The 19,907-nt window shown below is 47.0% G+C and overlaps 1 protein-coding gene across 7 annotated transcripts in view; it reads right to left on the reverse strand.

Annotated features, from left to right (window-relative positions):
• The window catches only part of ATXN7L1 (ataxin 7 like 1), a 253,029-nt gene that overhangs the window by 32,861 nt on the left and 200,261 nt on the right, over window positions 1-19,907 (reverse strand). For all 7 annotated transcript variants that reach the window (XM_043463018.1, XM_043463021.1, XM_043463020.1 and 4 more), the window contains one exon: window positions 15,213-15,435. In XM_043463018.1, coding sequence (XP_043318953.1) covers window positions 15,213-15,435 — 223 coding nt within the window. The remainder of the gene's footprint in view (window positions 1-15,212; window positions 15,436-19,907) is intronic.

A 19,907-nucleotide genomic window follows, 5' to 3' on the forward strand; every position in this document is an offset into this window, starting at 1 on the left:
TTAAATGCACAAACTAGGGGAAAAAAATCCCACAAATTATAAAACTCATGTAGCTTATTCTCCAATATCCTGATTTAAAAAAAATATAAGAACCTGCTTAAAAAGCTCTTGTTGATGTGTCACCCTTATTCTAACCTGTTGACTTCTACTTATTTAGAAAAAAAGGGAAACTTCAAGTGTTGACATGCACACATGGCCTCGTGGCCAGGTGAGAAGATTCTCTAGCACATGAGTGGCCTCCTCCCATATACTTCCCTGTGAAGCCAAGTGAGTTCAGGAAAGGAAACTAAGACCTTCACGTTCCAGATCCACTCTTGCCTCACGACGAGTCTAAGTGACATGCTGAGTACTCATGAGCTTAACAGACCAAGATGATATCAGGATAGGGTGATCCAGAGCAACTGTGCCAACTGAAATAAACATAAAAAAGGACTCAAGTGGTCCCCAGATGCTCATGGCACAGCCTGCGTTTCTTCCCTGAAGTTACCGTCTAGCTCCAGTGAGCCCCATAAGGCAGCCACGCGAGGTCACATGCACCAGGTCGAGCCACCGGAACAATGCCAGGCCGGCCAACGTGTGTGACTGATCTCCTAGTTTGATATTTTCTCCACTGTGTGAGCGTGGTCCACTCATACCCTCTATGCCAGCACTTCCAGAACTCCAGCTGGACTTTAACCCCAGTGCCCAGAGACAGGATGTGAAACTAACACCCAGCAGTAAGAAGAAGGGAAGGCTGATACACGGTCCTCTGGGATTGGAATGGGGAGATGTTAGTGAAGAAAATCTGATCAAGAATGTTTCAAAGAGCTCTAAAGACCAGATGAGTCAGTAAGGAACAGAGCCACTAAGTAAATGCCCCTGAAGACATGTAAGTTGCCACTTGGCAGCAGAAAGAGAAGGGAGATTGATTGATGGGATAGGAATGCTAAGGTTGTCCCCTAGCTAATGGAGAAGGGTTATAGGCAGAGAGGAGGAGAGCCTGAGGACCATCCCTGATCCTTTTCTCTGTATTATCCCTTCTTTCCCCAAAGGCTCTGAGCTTCCCCTTCAAGGCAATCTGCTTCTTAGCTGAGCTGAGATGGTACTTCTGCTGGGAATTAAGAGAAGACTGGGAGGCAGTCAGCTCAGTGATAGTGGGAAGGGTCGAATACAACCTCAGAGGAAATGAGACAGCAAAAAGAGAGAGAAGTACAGATTCTTCCTAGACAACCTCACCAGTCTCATCCCAGCACAAATGCCAGCCATCAGTCCAGCCATTCAGTCTCCTTTCTTCAGTCCTATTGGCAACAGCATCCAGATCCCAAATGGATGAACAAAGAGGGAAATGATTGCAAGATGGTGGTTCACAATTTTGAAAACCAACTCCAAAGTTTCCATCTTTTCTCACTCCTGACTAACATAAGACTCTATAGAGAGCCCCAGGTCCTGTTTCATATACATACAGGCCCCTGTATGTGTGAGGAGGACAACTGCCTGGGCATTGTCATCTCAGGACGATCTTCTCCTTTCTCTCACTGTCCCCCTTCTCACTCCCCTCACCTCTCCCAGCCAATAAACGTAGTGTTCCAGCCCTAGGCAACAGACCCTGAATAACAGGTTCACTTTTTTTTTATCTGGAAAGAAGTCAAAGATTCTGATCCCTGCTGTCACAGTTTGGGCACCTCTTTCCTTTTCTGTGTCAAATCATAGGCTCTCCAACACCTTCGTGCTAGGAGTTGGGTGGGGTGGAGGGTTGGCAATACCCAGATGACTGACTAAGCAATTTATTAGTCTGTTTGCTTGGCTCTCCCTAAGGTTAACCAAAGACCCTCAAGTTCCTTCCCTTTCAGTCTTAAGGTGTGCACTTACACACTTCCCCAGGTCTCACAATTAGCTGCATTTATCAGTCCACCATGTCCTTTCTTTGAGGAGCAATGTTTGAAAGGGAAGGAGTCCCCGCTCTTTCCCTGCTGCTTTCATAATGCCTGTTTTGTTCGCTTGGGATGAACTCTTTCAGGGAGCTCAGGGCTGCAGCTGGTCCCCCTGCTGTGTCTATTACTACTGGGAGCACTTACCTCCTTGTTATCTCGGTATCTCTGTCTCAGCTCCCTAGAAGGGATCCCATAGTAGAGAACAGTCCTTCCTTACCTTCCTTGCTGGCTCTATCAGTGCTGCTTCAGCTGCCTGTGTCTTCTTCCTGGGTACTTGGCCTGTCTGAATTTACCTTTCTGGACCAAGGAGGGTCCTCTGACTTTAAGAAAAATGGTTCTCCTGGCCCTGAGTAGGTTCCTCTCCCTGCCCAGTGATGTCTGCAAAAGAGCAGAGATGGAGAATCTTCTCATGCCATTTCAAGGGCCACCAACGTGTCACAGGGCCAGCTGCTCTCCTGCCAGCTCTGCTTTCTTGATAATCATGATTTATCCTTTCATCATCAACAGATAAGCCTTGTAAGAATGGTTTAGAAAATCTTTAGGCCTGCAGAAATCATTGCCAGCCCTGCTCCACTTAGCAGCACAGGGGAAAGATGGATTTGACAGGCAGGAGCCTGAGGACATATGGTATTCGTGCTGTGGGTTACATGTCTGATGAGAGTTCTCAGCTGTCTGATTTCTTCCCACCAAGTCCTTCAATAAAGACCCATGAACCTGTGCTTCTAGTCTGGCAGAATTCTGAGGATCTCTGATTTACTGGCCAATCCTTGAAAGGGTCATCTCACCCAGCCTCTTGTCTTCCAAGCAGAGACAGTAGGTAAGTGATCCCAAATTCAGACAAACTGACCCTATTTTAAAAGGTCTGCAGAGAAGGAATTCTATTTGGTTCTCTTGGATGCATTTTGGGGGTTGCTATCAGGACATGATGTCAAATTTAGATTTTTAAAATTGAAGAAATAGGTGGGACATTCTTAAAGTCTGGAAGTCAGGCAATCAGTAAGAATCAGCCTAAATAACAGAGCTATAAAGTCTTGCCTTGGTATAACAGACACAAGAGGAGCTACATAAATCCTGGCACATGAATACATAGTATTTTTTTTCAATCTGGAAAAAGACTGGGAAAACTTTCAGAAAGCCAATTTGTAAATACGTTAAGCTAAAAAGAAAACAGGGTAGTCAACCACAGAGCAAAGGATATAAGGAAATCTACCATATTAATCTAATATTATTTTGTGGCTGAGTGTCAAGGCCTGGTGGGCAGAGAGGAAGCACCAGGCATAATCTCTCCTGGCCTCTGCAGTTTTGGAGGTCCTCCCACATAACACACCCTCCGTAAGCTGGAAAAATGTGGTCAGACCACACAGCTGTTAGGGATAAGGGACCCTGGCAGCCAAGGTGAAGAAAGATTGGTTAGTAAGATTTTGTGCTGGCCCAGAGCAGTACCTAGTGGAACTCAGAGGCACCCATCGCTGGCCAAGAAGATTAAAACATCTTCATCAGTGACTTGGGTGACGAGCCGAGACCTTGTCCATCAGTTGAGGGCAGAGGAGATTAGTCATTGGGAAGAATGATGTGGGATTTTCCCTTAGGAGGTGGGGAGAAATGAACAAGCTGACTTTGACAAATTGTAAATGTGGTCAGAGGCAAGTGAGATCAAATCAGGGAGGACAAGTAGGGCTGAACTGGGTGTCTGTGCCTTATCACCATTCTAATAAAGTCACAGAACGCGGAGGGTGTTGCAAGAGAGTTTAGAATAATGGTTAGGAACACAGGTTTTGAAATCAGACAAACCTAGATCTGAATCCTGCCTTTTCTATTGCTAGATGCATTCTGGTGGGAAAGCCATCTGAATTCTGTGGGCATTAGAAGAAGGGTAGCCGGCCTGGAAAGCTGGCTTTTGCACCTCCTTGCCTCCTCATTGGGACATCCTCGAGGGCAATGCCCAGTCAGGCATATGAGGCTGCCCTGCCTGGTTCATCTCAAAACCTCACTACTCTGGCCTCAGTTTCCTAATCAGTAAAATGAAGGTCATGATAGATATCTGAAGTTATTGACTGAGATAATATGTATAAAGTGCTTAGCTTAGTCCCTGGGCACATAGTTGACCCTCAATAAAGTGTAGCTAAAACAAGGAGAGACACCACCCCCACGGACCCTGATGCTTCAGGGGTATATGTCTGTGTGCAAGTCATTGTCACTGTCAGAACTTTTTGTCCTCTTGAGCCTTCTGGTCCCATAATGGAGGGAGGGGGTAGATGAGGAGGAGGAGAAGGTAGGAAAAGAGCTGGGTGGGAGCGACTGGCCCTCTATATTCACCCAGAGTGGAGGACCACTTCCTGGGGGTGGCAAAGGGAAAAAACAGAGTTGAGTAAGAAGCCTTTGCAGACGCGACCCTTTTCCAGGAGCCCTCAGCCCTGCTTTACAATCCCACCTGCTTCTCTGTCCCAGTATCCTAGGCATTGCCCAAGCCTGGACTAGTGGTAAAAGTTCCCACATGGCTACATATTCTACAAGAGTGAGAGGAATTCCAGTCTTCTCTCATATGAACATGTTATCTTCTGCAACCCTGAAGCATGTGAGGCAATGGGGATCTCTGTGATGGCTCTAAGATTTCTTCCTCCAGAAGAACTGCATGTGCCCCCTTCTAGGCTGCTCCAGATTCCCTAGAAGCAAGAAGTCCCAGCATCAGCCTTTGTTAGTGTCTCTGGCACTTCTGTTAAGCAGGAGTTCCCAAAGCAAGGAGCTCAGGAGGTAGTCTCCAGACCCAATGAGAGATCAACGGGCACTTAATGTGCTGACATTCCTGGGGAGCTGTGATGCTCCAAGGCCATGGGAAAAATCAGCAATCAGAGGAGAGAGGAAGACAACGAAGGGAGAACAGAGTCCTGGCACGATAGGGTACACGAAGCTGGACAGGCTCTCAGGAGTGCACTGGAGACCGGACTGCCTGCAGGAGTGCTGCCTCAGGTGATAAGTCAAAGAGAAATTTAAGACAAGCCCAGATCAAACAAGCATACCTGCTCAGTGCCTTTCCTTCTACTTATGAGAATGGGAAGCCTCACAATGAAAATAAGTACCTAGTGAAATTCACAGCAAGGCATGAACGGTATCAAGGGCCTTTGAAGGCAGGATCTGAGATGGCAGAGATCAGGAATCAAGCGGATCCTGGAGGGAGCACCACTGCAGGGCAGAATGGAGCCCCCAGAGTAGCCAGGCTTTGCTCAGGAGTGGCCAGTGGCCGCGCTTCCGCCTGCAGCCGCCAGAGGTCACCAGCTCCCGCTGCTGGAGCTAAAAGCCATCCAGCCTGCCCCTGCCTGGCCTTCCACAGACAGCACACCACCACGTTCACCGCCTGTCTCAAGCCCTGCGGCCAACATTGACTTGGAGAGGCAGGACTTTCAAAGAACATCTTCCGTGCCCTTGCCAGGGAAGGAGGGGAGCAGGGACCAGGGCTCAGGCCCCCAGCCTTTGTTTTCAGGAAGCTTGTTCTGAGCATAGCATCCCTGGCTACTATCAGCGCTCCAGCCTCTGCTCCCAGCTTCCTTCACAGGGGCACTTCCCCAGGAAGCATCTTTCCTATTCCTCCTTCTCCGTGTTGGAATCCAGCACTGGGCAGGCAGTCCCACACCAAACCACCTCCATCCAGAACGCCAAGCACGTTTTGTTTAAACCTTCAAGAGTTGAGTCTTCACACTGATCTACAGCAAACTCAGAAGATGCTTTGCCCCAAATTAAATACAGTTTGTGTTTTTAAAAAATTCTATGCTATCAACATCTCCTTTCTGCGTTACTTCAAGCCCCATCATCACTCTCCTCACTGCTTGCCAGAACCTGGATCAAAATCCTATCATCAGACCTTCCATCTAGCCTCTCTCTGTGCTCAAGTCATCTCCACCAATGCAAATCTAACCCTGCTATCCTCCTGCTTAGAGGGCTTTGCAGGCTTCCCATTGCCCCACGGACCAAGTCCACCCTCACAGCTGGCCCCACACGGCTCCCGCCCTTGGCACCTTCTCCCACAGCCTCCAGGAACTCTCGCTCCTTGAACACTGGGTGTGTCTGCCTGGCTCTGGGCCTTTTGGTGGGTGGGCTGTTCCTTCTGCTGCTGTGCCCGCCTTCCTCACGGGGTGAACACACCCCCATCTGCCTTCATCCGGTTGATGGGTCCTCTCCTCTACTGATGGGTCCTCTCCTCTCTCAGCACTGGCTCTGCCTTCCTTGATGTTTCTGCCACACTCATCACATCAAAGACCAAGGTTTTAGTTCTATGACTCTGGGACCTGGCCAGACCATGAGCTACCTGAGGACAGGGAGCTGGACCAAATGTATCCATCACTCCAGAGTTACCCAGAGATATATATACTATTTAGCACTTGGCCCAATCAGTGTTTGACGAATAAGCCAATCTTTGCAATGAAGGTTAAATCATATAACACAATACAAAGCGGACCAGCTCTACACCAGTACAAATGCTTCAGGAAAGGACCAGCCTCCAGCTGTTTCTATTCTTGGTAGAGGAGCCACTGAGATGACAAAGGTGGGGGGGGGGTTGCTGACCTCCCCCCATCCCTTACACACAGCACCTCATTCACCTTTGCCATGCACACGAAGCACTGCTAGGTGCTGGGTGGTGGCTGTGCCCACACACGGGAGCTCATGTTTCCTCCTCAGCCACAATTTATAGATGAGGAACCTAAGGCTTAGAAAGGTTGGCCCAGGACACTAATTCAGCAAAGTGAAGGGTGGCAAGGGAGCTTGACTTCAGGGTGCTCTAAGGGCAGGGCTCTTTACCATAGCTCCAGCTCCACCCCACAAAGCTCCCCCGTCCAGCTTGGTGTGTGTCATCTCAGGCCTAACTCTTCATCACCTTGGACGTCTGTTTCCTCATTTCATCACCGAGCAGCCGTGAGGCTCAAAGAGGAGTCACACAAAGGCACAAATGCCTATGGAGGCATCCAAAACTAACAATGTCCTCTGCAGATATGAAGGACCATGGTTACTAACCTTCTTGGCTCAGACTCTCTCTCCCCTACCCCTGCAACATGTCATTTCTTTTCCTTCCCCAGTTGTCCTAGAGTATATTTTACTCCTTAGATTCTAGTCCCTATTAACATTTATTCATTTATTTTTGGCCACACTGCATGGCATGCAGGATCTTAGTTCCCTAAGGATCGAACCCTCATCCCCTGAAGTGGAAGCACCGAGTCTTAACTGCTGGATTGCCAGGGAAATCCCATCTAGCCCCTATTTTTGAGCACTTCCGTAACTCGACAAGATAAGTTGAGTTTACGCCCAAGGAACCGTCCATTGTTCTTCTGAAACTGAGGGAACAGGCAGCACTTAGATGTTTAATTTTCAGATGCCTTTCTGCCCTGGCAGAGATATTATGCCCTTTGGACACCTGCATCTTCTAACCTGCCCCTCTTTCCATCCTCGTACCCACCTGCCCTTTCTCTTTCTACTCTTTCTTCTGTGGCTCATCACAGTAACCTCCATCTACTTCTTCAGGCCACCTGCTTTCCGCCCCTCATCCTCTGCCTCACTCCTTCTTGCTTGAAACCCACACCTGCACCACGAGGGGCAAAAACTGGCCTCCGAATGTGCCCCCCCCCACCCACCTCTTGTGTGAGGGGCTGGATCTGTAACCAGGAGTCCAGGGAGGGACTTCTGTGGAACGCCAGGCCACCTCTTCACTTCCCTTCTGATCAGGGTGTTCTTTATAACAACCTGGGACCTGACATGCAGGAGCTGTTTGTTGGTATGACTGTAATTGTTGCCTCTAACTTAAAAGAAATTACCTTTCCCTTCTTGCCAGAGCACAGAGGACCTAGTTTTGTTTTTTTTTTTTTATCACTTTTTATCACTTAGGACCTAGTTCTCCATTCCTAACTCTAATAATTGTAACAGGGAAAAAGAATTCCACATGGCACCCTGATTTCTCCTCAAGAACTCAAAAGATCATTATTTATACCTGCGGTTTCCTTTAGCATCAGAAAAATCTCTGTGAGGAAAAAGAAGGCATAGGAGCAGTTCTAGTTTCACAGACTCCTTCATTCATCCACTTACTCGTCATATATTCGTTTATGAAACATCTGCTGGACGCCAGATTCCATGCTAAAAAATGGGGATGCAGCAAAGGGCAAAGGAGGCTAAAGATGCAAATAAGTACCATGTATGATGGTAGCTCTTATACTGGCGTCTTGAGTGTTAATGAGAGCTTAGAAGAAGGAGCATCTCAATCCGTATAAAAAGTCCAGGAAGGCTTCATGGAGGAAGCAATACTCATGCAGAGACTTTAAGCATATGTAGGGACAGGCATCACAGACTTAATAGACATGAGTTTCAGCAAACTCTGGGAGATGGTGAAGGACAGGGAATCCTGGTGTGCTGCAGTCCACGGGATTCCAAAGAGTCCGACACGACTTAGCAACTGAACAACAAAAAGGGACAGGCAAGGAGGCTGCTGCTGTTAGGCGAAACAGCACACGCCAACAGATGGAGGCATGCTGAGGAGCTTCAGTGAGATCGGGACACCTGGAATATGAAACGAAGGGGTTAAAACACTGGCAGTAGTAGTCAGACAAGTGGGGAAATGCCAGATCATATATCTACCTCCAAAGGGGTTAAACTTCTGCAGTCAAACACCTGAGAGCCATTGAAGAGTTCTGAGCAGGGCAGGGCCACTACAAGAATCAGGCTGTGGGATCTGGGGTGGTCAGAGAAGTCAGGTCACCTGGAGGGCCTGCAGTCCTTTGAGTCTCTAGAATTCTCCAGCCTCAGCCAAATCCTGAGATGACTCCCTACGTCCTGTGGGAGCTATCAATACTGAGCTATGGTCTTGCCCCCAGTTCACACCAATGCCAAGCAAAAGCAATAAGCCAGCCACCTTTCTCCCAGGGCGCCTGGCAGAGCCTCTCAGTTATCACTTCCTGATTCACGGAGCTTCCACAGTGCCCCCAGCCCCCAGCCCCCACTGCCCAGGAGGACACGCCTCCCATCCTAAGCACCCGCAGGAGCCCTGCCTCCTTGAGGAGGGGGGCCCTACCCCCCCACCCGCTGCCAGGCACATGCAGGGAAACTGAGAGCCTGCTGATTTTTCTTTTGCTCTGGCTCATTTTCCTTCTGGAGCAGCAGGCTCATCTCCTGCATTTTTAATAGCTGAGCACATTTAGCATTCAGCACACATGAGTGGGTTGATAAGGCCCAAAGAGAAGGCAACAAGCCATGCAGGGGAGGAAAACCTCCTCCCTGCTCCCACCCACATCAGTGGCTTTGCAAATTTGAGCTCCCCCATCGGCCCATCAAGCTGGACCAGGGAGGCTGAAGCGGCAGCAGGTGGAAAAGTCAGACACAAGAAGCTGGTCCCCTGGCAGAACAAAGACATAAGTAAAGAGCCAACTAGTCAGAATTCCCTCTTAACTTCCACCTGGGAGCAAAACCCTTTTACTCACTTTCCTCCACCTTTATTGGCTCTGTGGACTTCAGGCAGGATATTCTCTGGCCTCTGGCTTCCCCAGGGGTGGTCCCCACTGGTGAACCAGAGGAGAGGGCCTCTGACAGCCTGGGTGCTGGGCAAACCCTGAGTGCTGCCGGCAGAGGGGACAAAGGTGATAGCTCAGGATGCCCCGTGTCCTCCTCTCTTCTAATGCAGTTGCTCTTTAACCTCTCGAGGCACAGAAGGGAGAAAACAACAAGCCCATGGACCATTTAACCTTATGTGAGATGGCAGGAGGTGAGCCTGAACTCATGAGCGGTGTTGTATGGCCAGACAGGTGAATTTGAGCTACTTGGAAAAGGGCGTCCCTAACCTGCTGTTAACCTCATCTAAAAGCCATGGCCCCCACCTACAGGCACAGCTTACACTTTGGCCTTTGGATGCAGAGCTCCTGGAAACAGGGAACAGAGCTCAGGCCGGGGATGCTCTGCGTGACCAAAGTGGGTCCTCCGGCTCTGCTCCCACAGCACCCCCAGGAGCATCAGGTGAATGTGAGAAAGCAGGAGGGTTCCTTCCATTTGGGAATTTAGCAACTCCTGTCAGGAAGCATAATAGTAAAAAGATCTGAGAAGTTACCTTCACACACCTGTAAATCAAAGAACCAGAGTGACCCACCCAGGGTCACCTGGCTGAGGTGTTCAGGTCTGTGCTATCTGATAGAGCACTTAAGAGGAACTAGAGGAGAGGGGCTTAAGATGTGGCTGAGGATCTGACGTTAACTTTTATTTAACTTTAATTCACAATTTAAAAATAGGTACTTGATTCAGTTATTAGAAAATGTTTTAATTATATTTTGGAACAACTTGGGTACGCAAATCTATTTTATAATTGTTATCTATTAAAATGCAATCTAAATATGGAGCAAGTATTTCCAATGAAATTTTAGTGTACAAATTGAGATATGCTCTAAGTGTAAAACACAAACAGGGTTTTGAAGATTTGGGAAAAAAAATGAACTGTCTCACTGATTATATATTGATAATACTGTGGTTATATTAGGTTTAATAAAACATTGTTCAAAATTAATTTCACTTATTTCTTATCACTTTTTTCAGCATAGCTACTAGAAAATTTCAAATTACATGTGTGGTACACATTATACATGATTGGATAGTGCCAGTCTAGACAATTCTAGATAAAGGGTTAACTGTCTCCAGGAATGGAAACCTTATGATCCTTTCCAATGGTCAGATCCATCTCATCCACTTCAACAAATATTTACTGACAAGGGTACTGTGTTTGCTGAGTGTGAGAAGCTGCTGTGTAAAAGGCCCTGCAATTACCATGGAGCAGAAGGAATACAGAGGTCTCATCTACAACATCACAGAGGCATGGGTAAGGCAAAAATGAAGTGCAGCGGGGATTAAAAGGAGATGCCAGTATATCAAGTGGCTGGTAACAAGGAAGAGAATGAAAGAGAAAGGCTTTGAGAAGAAGGAGGTCCCTGGGATACGCAGTGAAGAGCGGTGAGGGTTTGAGCCAGGAGAGAAGGGACCCCCCCCAACCCAGCCCCCATCCTCCAGGGCCCTGCCCTTGGCCCCTGCTCTTCTCAAGCCCCGTATCTTGCTAGGGAAAATCCCATCTGTATCACTGCTTCAATGCCCACATCTACGCTGACAACTCTCAAATCCCCATTCCCAGCCCAGGCTTCTTTCCCGATCTCTGGTTCCAGACACTCAATACCCAGCAGACATCTCCACGCAGATGTTTCTCAGATACTTCAAACTCCACTGACTCCCTAGCTGAACTCCTCCTTTCCTCCTTACCCTAGACTCTGGTCCTTTCTGTCCTTCTCTTGAGGAAGTGGCAGGACCAGTCACTCAGCTATTCAAGCCAGGAACATTACCCTAAACTCTTCCTTTGTACTACAAGCCCTGACACAACCAACCCCAAAGTCCTGTGGAGCTTTCCTCAGTACCTCTCACCTGCTCCCTTCCGTACATGTCCACTACTGCTGTCTGGGTCCAGGCTGTCATCATGCCCCACCTGGGTCATACAAAAGCATTTTCACTGCTGTGGCTGCTTCCCAAGTGGCCCCTCAAGCCACCTTCATACTGCTGCCATGGAGATCTTACTACACCTTAAAACCACTCCTTTCACAGCTCCATGCAGCTTTCAGGGTGAAGTCCAAACTCCCGAATTTAGCTCATACAGAGGAATTTTATAATCTGGCCCTCATTCACCTATTCAGTTTCATCACCTGCCTCTCCTGACAAGCAAGTACGTCTGTATGTTCTGTTTCCTTTGCCTAGGACACCATCCCCATTTTCTTAAAAAAAAAAAAAAAAAAGGATTTTTAAAAATTGGAGTTAAAAATATATTATTAGATTTATATATGTATGTGTGTGTACATATATACATATACATACATACCTGTATCAATATAAGATTTACCATTCTAGTCCAGTTTTCTTTGTCTAGTTTAATTCCTATTTATTCTTTAAATTCAGCTCAAGTATGGCCTCTTCTGAAAATCCTTTTCTGAGTCCTCGGCCTAGGTTAGGTGCCCTTCTTCTGTGCCACCAAAGTCTTAGCTCCTATCACACTGTACTCTGTGTTGGCTCATGTTTCCTTTTACAGACTTCCTAGGACAGTGTGTCTTATTTAATTTTGTATCACCAAGGCACAGTGTACAGTTGTGCAGGTTGTGCTCTGTACTAGATGTCAGGCTGAGGAAGTGAGTAAGGGATGATGGTCATTAGCCAACTGTGCTCTCTGGTCCAGGGCTGTATCCAGGCTTTTTTTTTTTTTTTAGCTTGCACAAAGGTGCCACAGGTGACAAGCCCTGTACATCCCTAGGGACTATTACAGAGCTGGGACATAGTGTTACAGTAGGTGCTCATTAAATGTTAAATTGAATAAAGATGGATGGATGTTTTAGGTAAAGGGACCAAGGGGAGACATGGTGCGGAAGCTAGAGCAAGGGGATAGTATCGAATGATCACGATTGGATTAAGGGGTTTGTAGTCAGTTTGTAGAGGGTGTTTATAGATAAACCTCCTTCTAGAAGTAGGTGTTTGGCTTTTAAAGGGGGACTCAGCCTTGCCTCTGCTTTCTCCTCACTTCAGGCACCCACTGGAATGGGATCTACGGTATATAATGGGCTGAGAGTCTAACTCAAACTCAGTAGATGATTAAGAAACTTAGAGAAGTTTTGAGGACTGTGAATTAAAAATTACAAAATATTCAGGCTTGAAAATAAGACTTAGAGAACTTAAGTGACTTGTTCAGGGTCATGCAGAATGTTAGTGGCCAAGCTGGGACTTAAACGGGCTTTTCTTGTCTGTTGGCCAGTGCTTCTTCCACACAGCCCTCTAGGGAAGCCTTCCTGAACTGAAATAGGCCCTGGAAGCTGCCAAATCAACTATTCCCAGGCCTCCGATACACCTCGCTGGCGTTGGTGGGCAGGGGATGGACTGACCAGAGATGAGAGCAGTCAGAAGGCTGCTGCAATCAACGCTCAGCCTCACTGGTACTGCATCCCTTGATCTGTCTAGAATATCCACCTACTTGCAGTCAGGTAGGTCACCCAGGACCTTTCTGCTCTTCACACAAGGTCAGTGCTGTAGTTTTTGGAGTCCTTTTCTCAGAATGGCTATTTCTCTCCTTGCAACCCTTTTGATTGCCTTTCTTTGGACCCTGTCTAGTATTTTCAGATTCTCTCAAAACCACCTCCTGTCTCTAGGTGAAGGGGTCTTGCCCAGAGCAGGGCTTAGTAAGTGCAGGCTAGTTGGTGTGACCCAAACGTGGTAGCTGATCTAATGCCAGTGGTCCCCCTGAAGCCTTGTTTCCTAGGAGAATCCTTTGTGCTGTGTCTCGCCCTTTAGGACCATGTTTATCATTTACAGCATCCACACTGTGATCTGTGACCCCCAAGATTCCTCCCAACTTACTCCCCATGAGCCTTGTCCCAATTTCCCTCATTTAGTTGCTCTAGAGCTCATTTCTAGACTCTGAATCAATGGTTATCTTTTTCCATTTTCAACTTCAGTCTGCGTCTGAAGAACCACTTCTCTACTTTTACCAGGAGATTTTTCTTCTCAATCTGTATCCCTGGTTATAGGAGTTCTGTCCTTTGGCATATGTGACAATAGTGATAATGATAACATGATCATCAAATATTTATTGAATGTGTGCCCAAATCCAGACATCACACCTGCTGCTTTTAAAGAACTTAGATTACTACATCCTCATGAACGTGAAAGTCACTTAATTGTGTCCAACTCTTTGTGACCCCATGGACTACATAGTCCATGGACCTCTCCAGGCAAGAATACTGGAGTGGGTAGCCTTGCCTTTCTCCACTCTCCAGGGGACCTTCCCACCCCAGGGATTGATCCCAGGTCTTTTGCATTGCAGGTGGATTCTTTACCAGCTGAGCCACAAGGGAACCCATCCTCACAGGGATAGACAAAATCCCATGGGGCAGAGATATCATTAACCACATTCCTCATTTACACATGAGGAAAACTGAGGCACACAAAGATCGAGCCACTTGCCCAAGGTCAGCAGCGAGATCTGTATACAGGCAGTGATTCAGGAAGCACTTACATCGGGACACCAGATGATGCCTTGGCAAACAACCTTTCAGGTGCTCTCCGAGGTCACCACAAGAGGGACACTCACGCGACCAGCAGGCAGGCCCAGAGGCCACCAGTATCCCTCATAGGCTAGGTCTTCCCTAACCAGTTACAGTCACATCCTACAGCATGGAGATCCTAACACTCGGAAGAGAACAAAGCCTGGCTGTGAACCCTGGCTGCACGACAGGTGACTCCCCTTCTTGACAGCCATGTCTGAACCCTTCTTCTCTGTTGTGAGAGGCTCCCCAGTTGATCTGGCACAATTAGCTCTTTACAAAGTCATCATAATTTCCCACGTGCAGTGACAAACCAATTGATGATGACTTTCGTCCACAGCTTTCCCAGCTATGAACATAAGTGTAATTAACTAGCATGAATTAACAGAAGACTTCTTCCTCTTTAAATAAATAGATGAACAATCTCCATACTTATCCCTCATCTGCCTTCACCAGGCCAGCAAGATAAGGCTGGAGGCTCTGTACTAAGCCGGTCCCTAAGGGCTCTTGCCATTTGAAGATACTCATCTTCTGCTTCCTGTCCTCGTTTTCCGTTTGGTTTCCTATCTGTCCATTCCACAGGTAACCTTTCCTGACTTTTCCGTAAAGATGGAGATAAAAAAAGTGAATTAAAAGCCTCTGATTTTTCACAGTCACCTGCAGCCAGCCCTCTCCCACCCCATCAAAGAGGCGACATTCTCTTTGGATTTCCTCTCTTCCTCCTGTGGTCAGCTCCCAATTACCTGCCCCTTTTGGCAGTTACTTCACTGAGCAGAGACCAGGCTGCCTGTGATGGGGGCTCTGTGAGGGAGGCCTGCCTTCCAGGGCCCTGGGCAGAGCCATGGCCTCACTCCCTGCTGGACGGACTGGCTGTGGTTTTGATTATTTATACCAACACTTCTCTTCACTGGGGCAGAAAATTGAGAGGTGACCGTATAACTGAGGAGTATTTCTCTGTTTACTCTCTTCTTAGATACAACTTGCCTCAGCTCTCAGGAGTGGAAAAAATCCCCCTGTCAGGCAGACAGTCCTTTAAGGTTCCCGGTTCTCTCCAGTGTTTAGGTTTCTTATCCCATCACGATGGTTTTCTGTCCCTTCTCTCCCCACTTCCCGAAATTCCTGGACAGGATGCCCAGGAACAAAGACAATGGGTAAGCACTGCGTCCTGTGGTTACGGGGACAAGCAGCGAGACAGTCAGCCAGCCGCCAGCACCCACCCGACACTCACCATGGTTTGTCCCTTGATCCCTTCGCTGAAAAGATTGTGTGCTGTTTGCTGCTGGAGGTAAGTAGATTGTCTTTGGGCGTTTTGAATGGCTTTGAGGAGCTGCTGGCAGAGTTATGGCCGCTGAGACAGGCTTTTGTTTTCACCTGTACTAGTGATGTCCTGGAATTGGAGGGTGGAGACGCCGGAGATGGAGAAGGTCTACACATTGAACCGTGTCTTCTCTCTACAGGGGGACAAAGAATAGAACTCAGCACGTCATCTGTAGCAAGTGAGTCACATGCATGCTGGTATACACAACAGGCAGAGAGCAGAGTGCTGATCTTGCAGTGTTGGCCCCTGGAGCCTCCGTTCTGACTACAGTTTGCTTGACATTCTATCCCACCAACTAGATTCTGAATTTCTGTGTCAAATGGCACACTGCACTCACACCACAGTTCTCACTGGAGGCATTTGCCGGGCAATCCTCCAAAATCATTTTCATGGATGGGAACAGAGAGGGGACGCCAGATGTTACCTGGGCACAGTGAGAGAACCACACAACCCTGGTCATCCTCAGACAGCCACTCAGAGGCCACAGGGTCCCTCAGGGCAGTGAGGAGGGTAAGACTTTTAAGAGTGCCAACAGAAATTTCTCAAACCTGACCCCTAGTGCATGTTAAGTCATTTCAGTCATGTCTGACTTTTTGCAACCCCATGGACTGTAGCCCGCCTGATCGAACCTGCATCTCTTATGTCTCTTGCACTGGCAGGCAGGTTCTTTACCACTAGTGCCACTTGGGAAGACCCCTAGTGGGAGCACTGAAATCACGAGGACCTGCAGGGCTGAATGAAAGGGTCCTCTAGATCTGGGAGGTGGCCAAGCATCTGTCCACATGTCCCTGTGGCCTCTCCAGGGCTCACTGAGGCCCAGAGCCACAGGTGCCATGTGAGGACTTGCAGGAGCATGTAACAATGGGGGCAGAATCCACAGGAGCAGGGCCTGGACTTGAGCAGCCAGGTCCAGCTTCCGGGTGTTTCAGGGACACCAGACCCGCCCCACCTGTCCACCCTGTCTCTGTGGTCTCAACTTGATGGGTGGGATGAGGATGCTAACCAGGAGAGCAGGTACCCGAGGCAGAGCTCTAGTGCACACCCACGACAGTGGTTCCCATCTGTGAGAGGGTAACAGACTTGACAAACATTAAAGACCCTTCCCAAGAAAAATGCCCCCAAATTCTGTACACAATTACAGGAAGGAATCCTGAACCCCCCATAAGACAAATCCTCTGAAATCCTAAGCCCCTTCTGGCTCCCTCTTACCTACTACAGAGTCCCACATATGTAACAGTTAGTGCCTAATTACTATGTGTAAAATAAATGAAATTATAACAGATATGCTAATGCGAAAGACCAGATATCAAAAAGCTGGACATCTGGGTTGAGTGCGATAACGAACAAGATGAGGGCAAAGGTGGCAGATCCCACTGTCCCTCCATTTCCAACCTGAGTCTCAGGCTTTTCTCATTAGGGGGAAATTTCTGGCCACTATTCCAGGTACTCTGACCAGGAAAAGAAAGCCAGACTGACTCTGACTACCAGGCACAAGTCTTTGGGGTTTCTCTGTGCTCCCTGGTCCCAGCAGGCTGCCAAGCTGTCTCCAAGCAGACTGACTCTAGTCCTCTGAGGAAGTGGGAACTGGGAGGGGAAAGTGGGTTTTGGAGGATCATCTGATTGTTGGGTGTTTTTTGCCTGACCAGGGTTCACAGGGTGCCTGCACTGAGTAACTTTACTGGGGAGTCTTTCTTCACAGAATCAAGAAGAGGCCTTGCATACATGTGCAGTTCCCAGAGGCATCACATTGAAGGATTTGGAAACCAAGAGTTTTAGGACCTCTGTGTTGATGTAAAAGAGAGGATCCTGGGTTGAAAGCCAGGAGATTCAGGCTCCAACTCCAACCAAATCACATTATTAGGCTTATGACCTGGAGTTCACTACTAAACTTGCTCAGTTTCCATGCCTGTGTCTGTAAATGAAGTGGGTCCCTCGATGGCCTTGAAGGCCTCTTTCCACTCCATTATCATGAATACAAGGCACTCTTACACCTGTTCCTTCAATTCCCATCTCTCGTGACTCCTGAATGTTATAGCAATAATTGCAGCTAAAGTATTGAATCTTACTCAGGTGGGATCTTCCTTGGAGGAATTCATCTTTCGTAAAATTGTACTGGCCTTTACAACCCCTGTGAGACATGCAGGAAGCAGCCAGCCATCTCCACCCTCCTCATGGCTGACTGGCCAAAGAAGACCCAGGGAGCACAAGGTGACTAGCCAAGGTCAGGCCAATGGTCGTGAGAGGAATGGGGCCTCTATGCTGTGGGCAGGGACTGAGCTGCTTCTCAGGAAGGCAGGAAATGGGGTGTATTGTGACCAAGATGCGAAGCCAAGAAATTAGGAAGTGCAGGACTTAGAATCACTGAAGGTTAGAACTGAACCTTAAAAAGTCAGCTCATTTGATCTGCTTGTTGACAGATGAGGTTATCAGTGAGAGAGGTTACCAGTTACCAGTCTGCAGGGTTGAGACCAGAACCAAGCCTTTGCACTTCAAATTCATTTCTGCCCCTCAGAAATGTCTTGCTTAGCAATTTTTTCTATTGGCAGAAGTTTCCAAAACTAAAATAAGACTTGATTTTCACCACTACTGCTTTGGATTTTTCTGCAGACTTTATTCACTCATTTGCTCTCATGTACTCAAGCTGGCAGAAGGGGTGGGGGGAAAGGATGTGCAGAAATATTCCTCTGTTCCGGTGGGGGAGATAAACCTTCAAAATGAAGAGAATTTTTATTCTGTTAAACTAAGAGCTGAAATAATACAAGTGAGCAAGATAAATCAGAAGGAAGAGTGACCTTAAGGACAAATGAATGGGCCAGATCAGTGATTACAAGATCACCCCCAGAGAATGACAATTACTGACCCTGCCAAAACATTCTGCTACTAAACTTACAGAAAAATTAAACCAATGGATAAGCCTTTTTCTTCTCTAAGAGAGAAAAATGCTTAGACACACACACACACACAATACACATATAGGCTTTCCAGGTGGCTCAGTGGGTAAAGAACCCATCTGCAATGCAGGAGACACAGGAGATGTGGGCTTGAGTATGGCAAGCCACTCCAGTATTCTTGCCTGGAGAAACTCATGGACAGAGGAGCCTGGTGGGCTATAGTGCATAGGGTCACAAACAGACACGACTGAAGCGACTGAGCACACATGCGTGTGTGTGTGTGTGTGTGTGTGCAGGCTCAGTCCATATATATATTCCGTTCTCCAGGGGCTCTTTCTGACCCAGGGATTGAACTCAGGGTCTCCCACACTGCAGGCAGATTCTTTACTATCTGAGCCATGAGGGAAGCCATATAATTTTTTCTTGAATGGCCAACTGAAAGAACAAATTGTATACAAGAGAATACTCATCAAATTTGGAAGATAGCCCTTCACCCTCCTTTTATTTTAACTGGGAGATTTCTGTATCATAATAAAGAGATTGAAGCAGTATTTCCTATTTGCAAAACTGTTCCGTGTTCATCAGAGGGAATTAAATGTCACATCTTCAAGGTATTCCACAAACAGACCTGTACTTCTGTCCCCTCTGCTTTGAGAAGGAGCTTACCAGCCACAGTGCAGGTGACAAAGCCTATGTAAGTGGGGAAACAGTGTCAAAGTGATTGGAGCTTCATTTAGAAGATAAGCATCACACTTACTTCACTTGGGTAAACTTTTGAAAATGGGTAGCACTGATGTTTGGGTAGGGCAGAGTAGATTTTTGAGTAGATTTTTCAGAAAGATGTAATACCTATCCAATCTGTTTCTCTAGTCTGTGACAACCTTGTTGGAGAAGTGGGTAGGCTGGTGATGGGAAAGACAGTCTTAGTTTCTTGTAGAAAGATGTTGCCAGGCAGGTGGAACATCTCTGGGTAAAGTGTTTTATATTTACATCACAATCATTCTGATACAAATACTCACCTACTTTGGGTTTACTCATCCCCACCCCTACCCTTCACCCCCCATCCTCTTTTTGGTCAAAGGATTGCCTCAGGTGGATCCCTATAATTATTCTAATTACATTTGCTTTGCCCAGAAACAGTTTAAAGAACATTGTATTTTTTACCCACTATTAAAATATTCTATTGATAAATCTCAGAGGAAAAAATCCTTTTCCTCCAAATTTTCTCATTCTTTGTTAATATATATAGATGCATCAATAAAACTGTAATCAATCGATACCTTGGATTATTCTTCTTCAACTTACATTATTCTACTTATATGTTTCTAAGTCCCATGTATATGTCATTTTAAATGGTTAGGTAATATTTAATTAGGGCTTCCCTGGTGGCTCAGACAATAAAGAATCTTGCCACAATGCAGGAGACCTGGGTTTGATCCCTGGGTCAGGAAGATCCCCTGGAGAAGGGAATGGCTACCCACTCCAGTATTCTTGCCTGGAGAATACTTAATCACTGACATGTTGTAGACTACTTAGTTTTTCTCTTCCTACTTCCTGTCTGACTTTTTTTTCTTTCTTTCTCCTTTTTTTTTTTTTTTTTTTACAATTTAGTTAAAAAGTCATTGAGGATTATTTCTTTGAGGTGTCGTTCCCAAAGTGAAAAAGGCTATAGTTCTTATAACACATTTCTTTCTAGATTGCGGAACAGAAAGAC

This window comes from Cervus canadensis, chromosome 3, assembly GCF_019320065.1.
Source record: "Cervus canadensis isolate Bull #8, Minnesota chromosome 3, ASM1932006v1, whole genome shotgun sequence".
NCBI classification, from domain to species: Eukaryota; Metazoa; Chordata; class Mammalia; order Artiodactyla; family Cervidae; genus Cervus; species Cervus canadensis.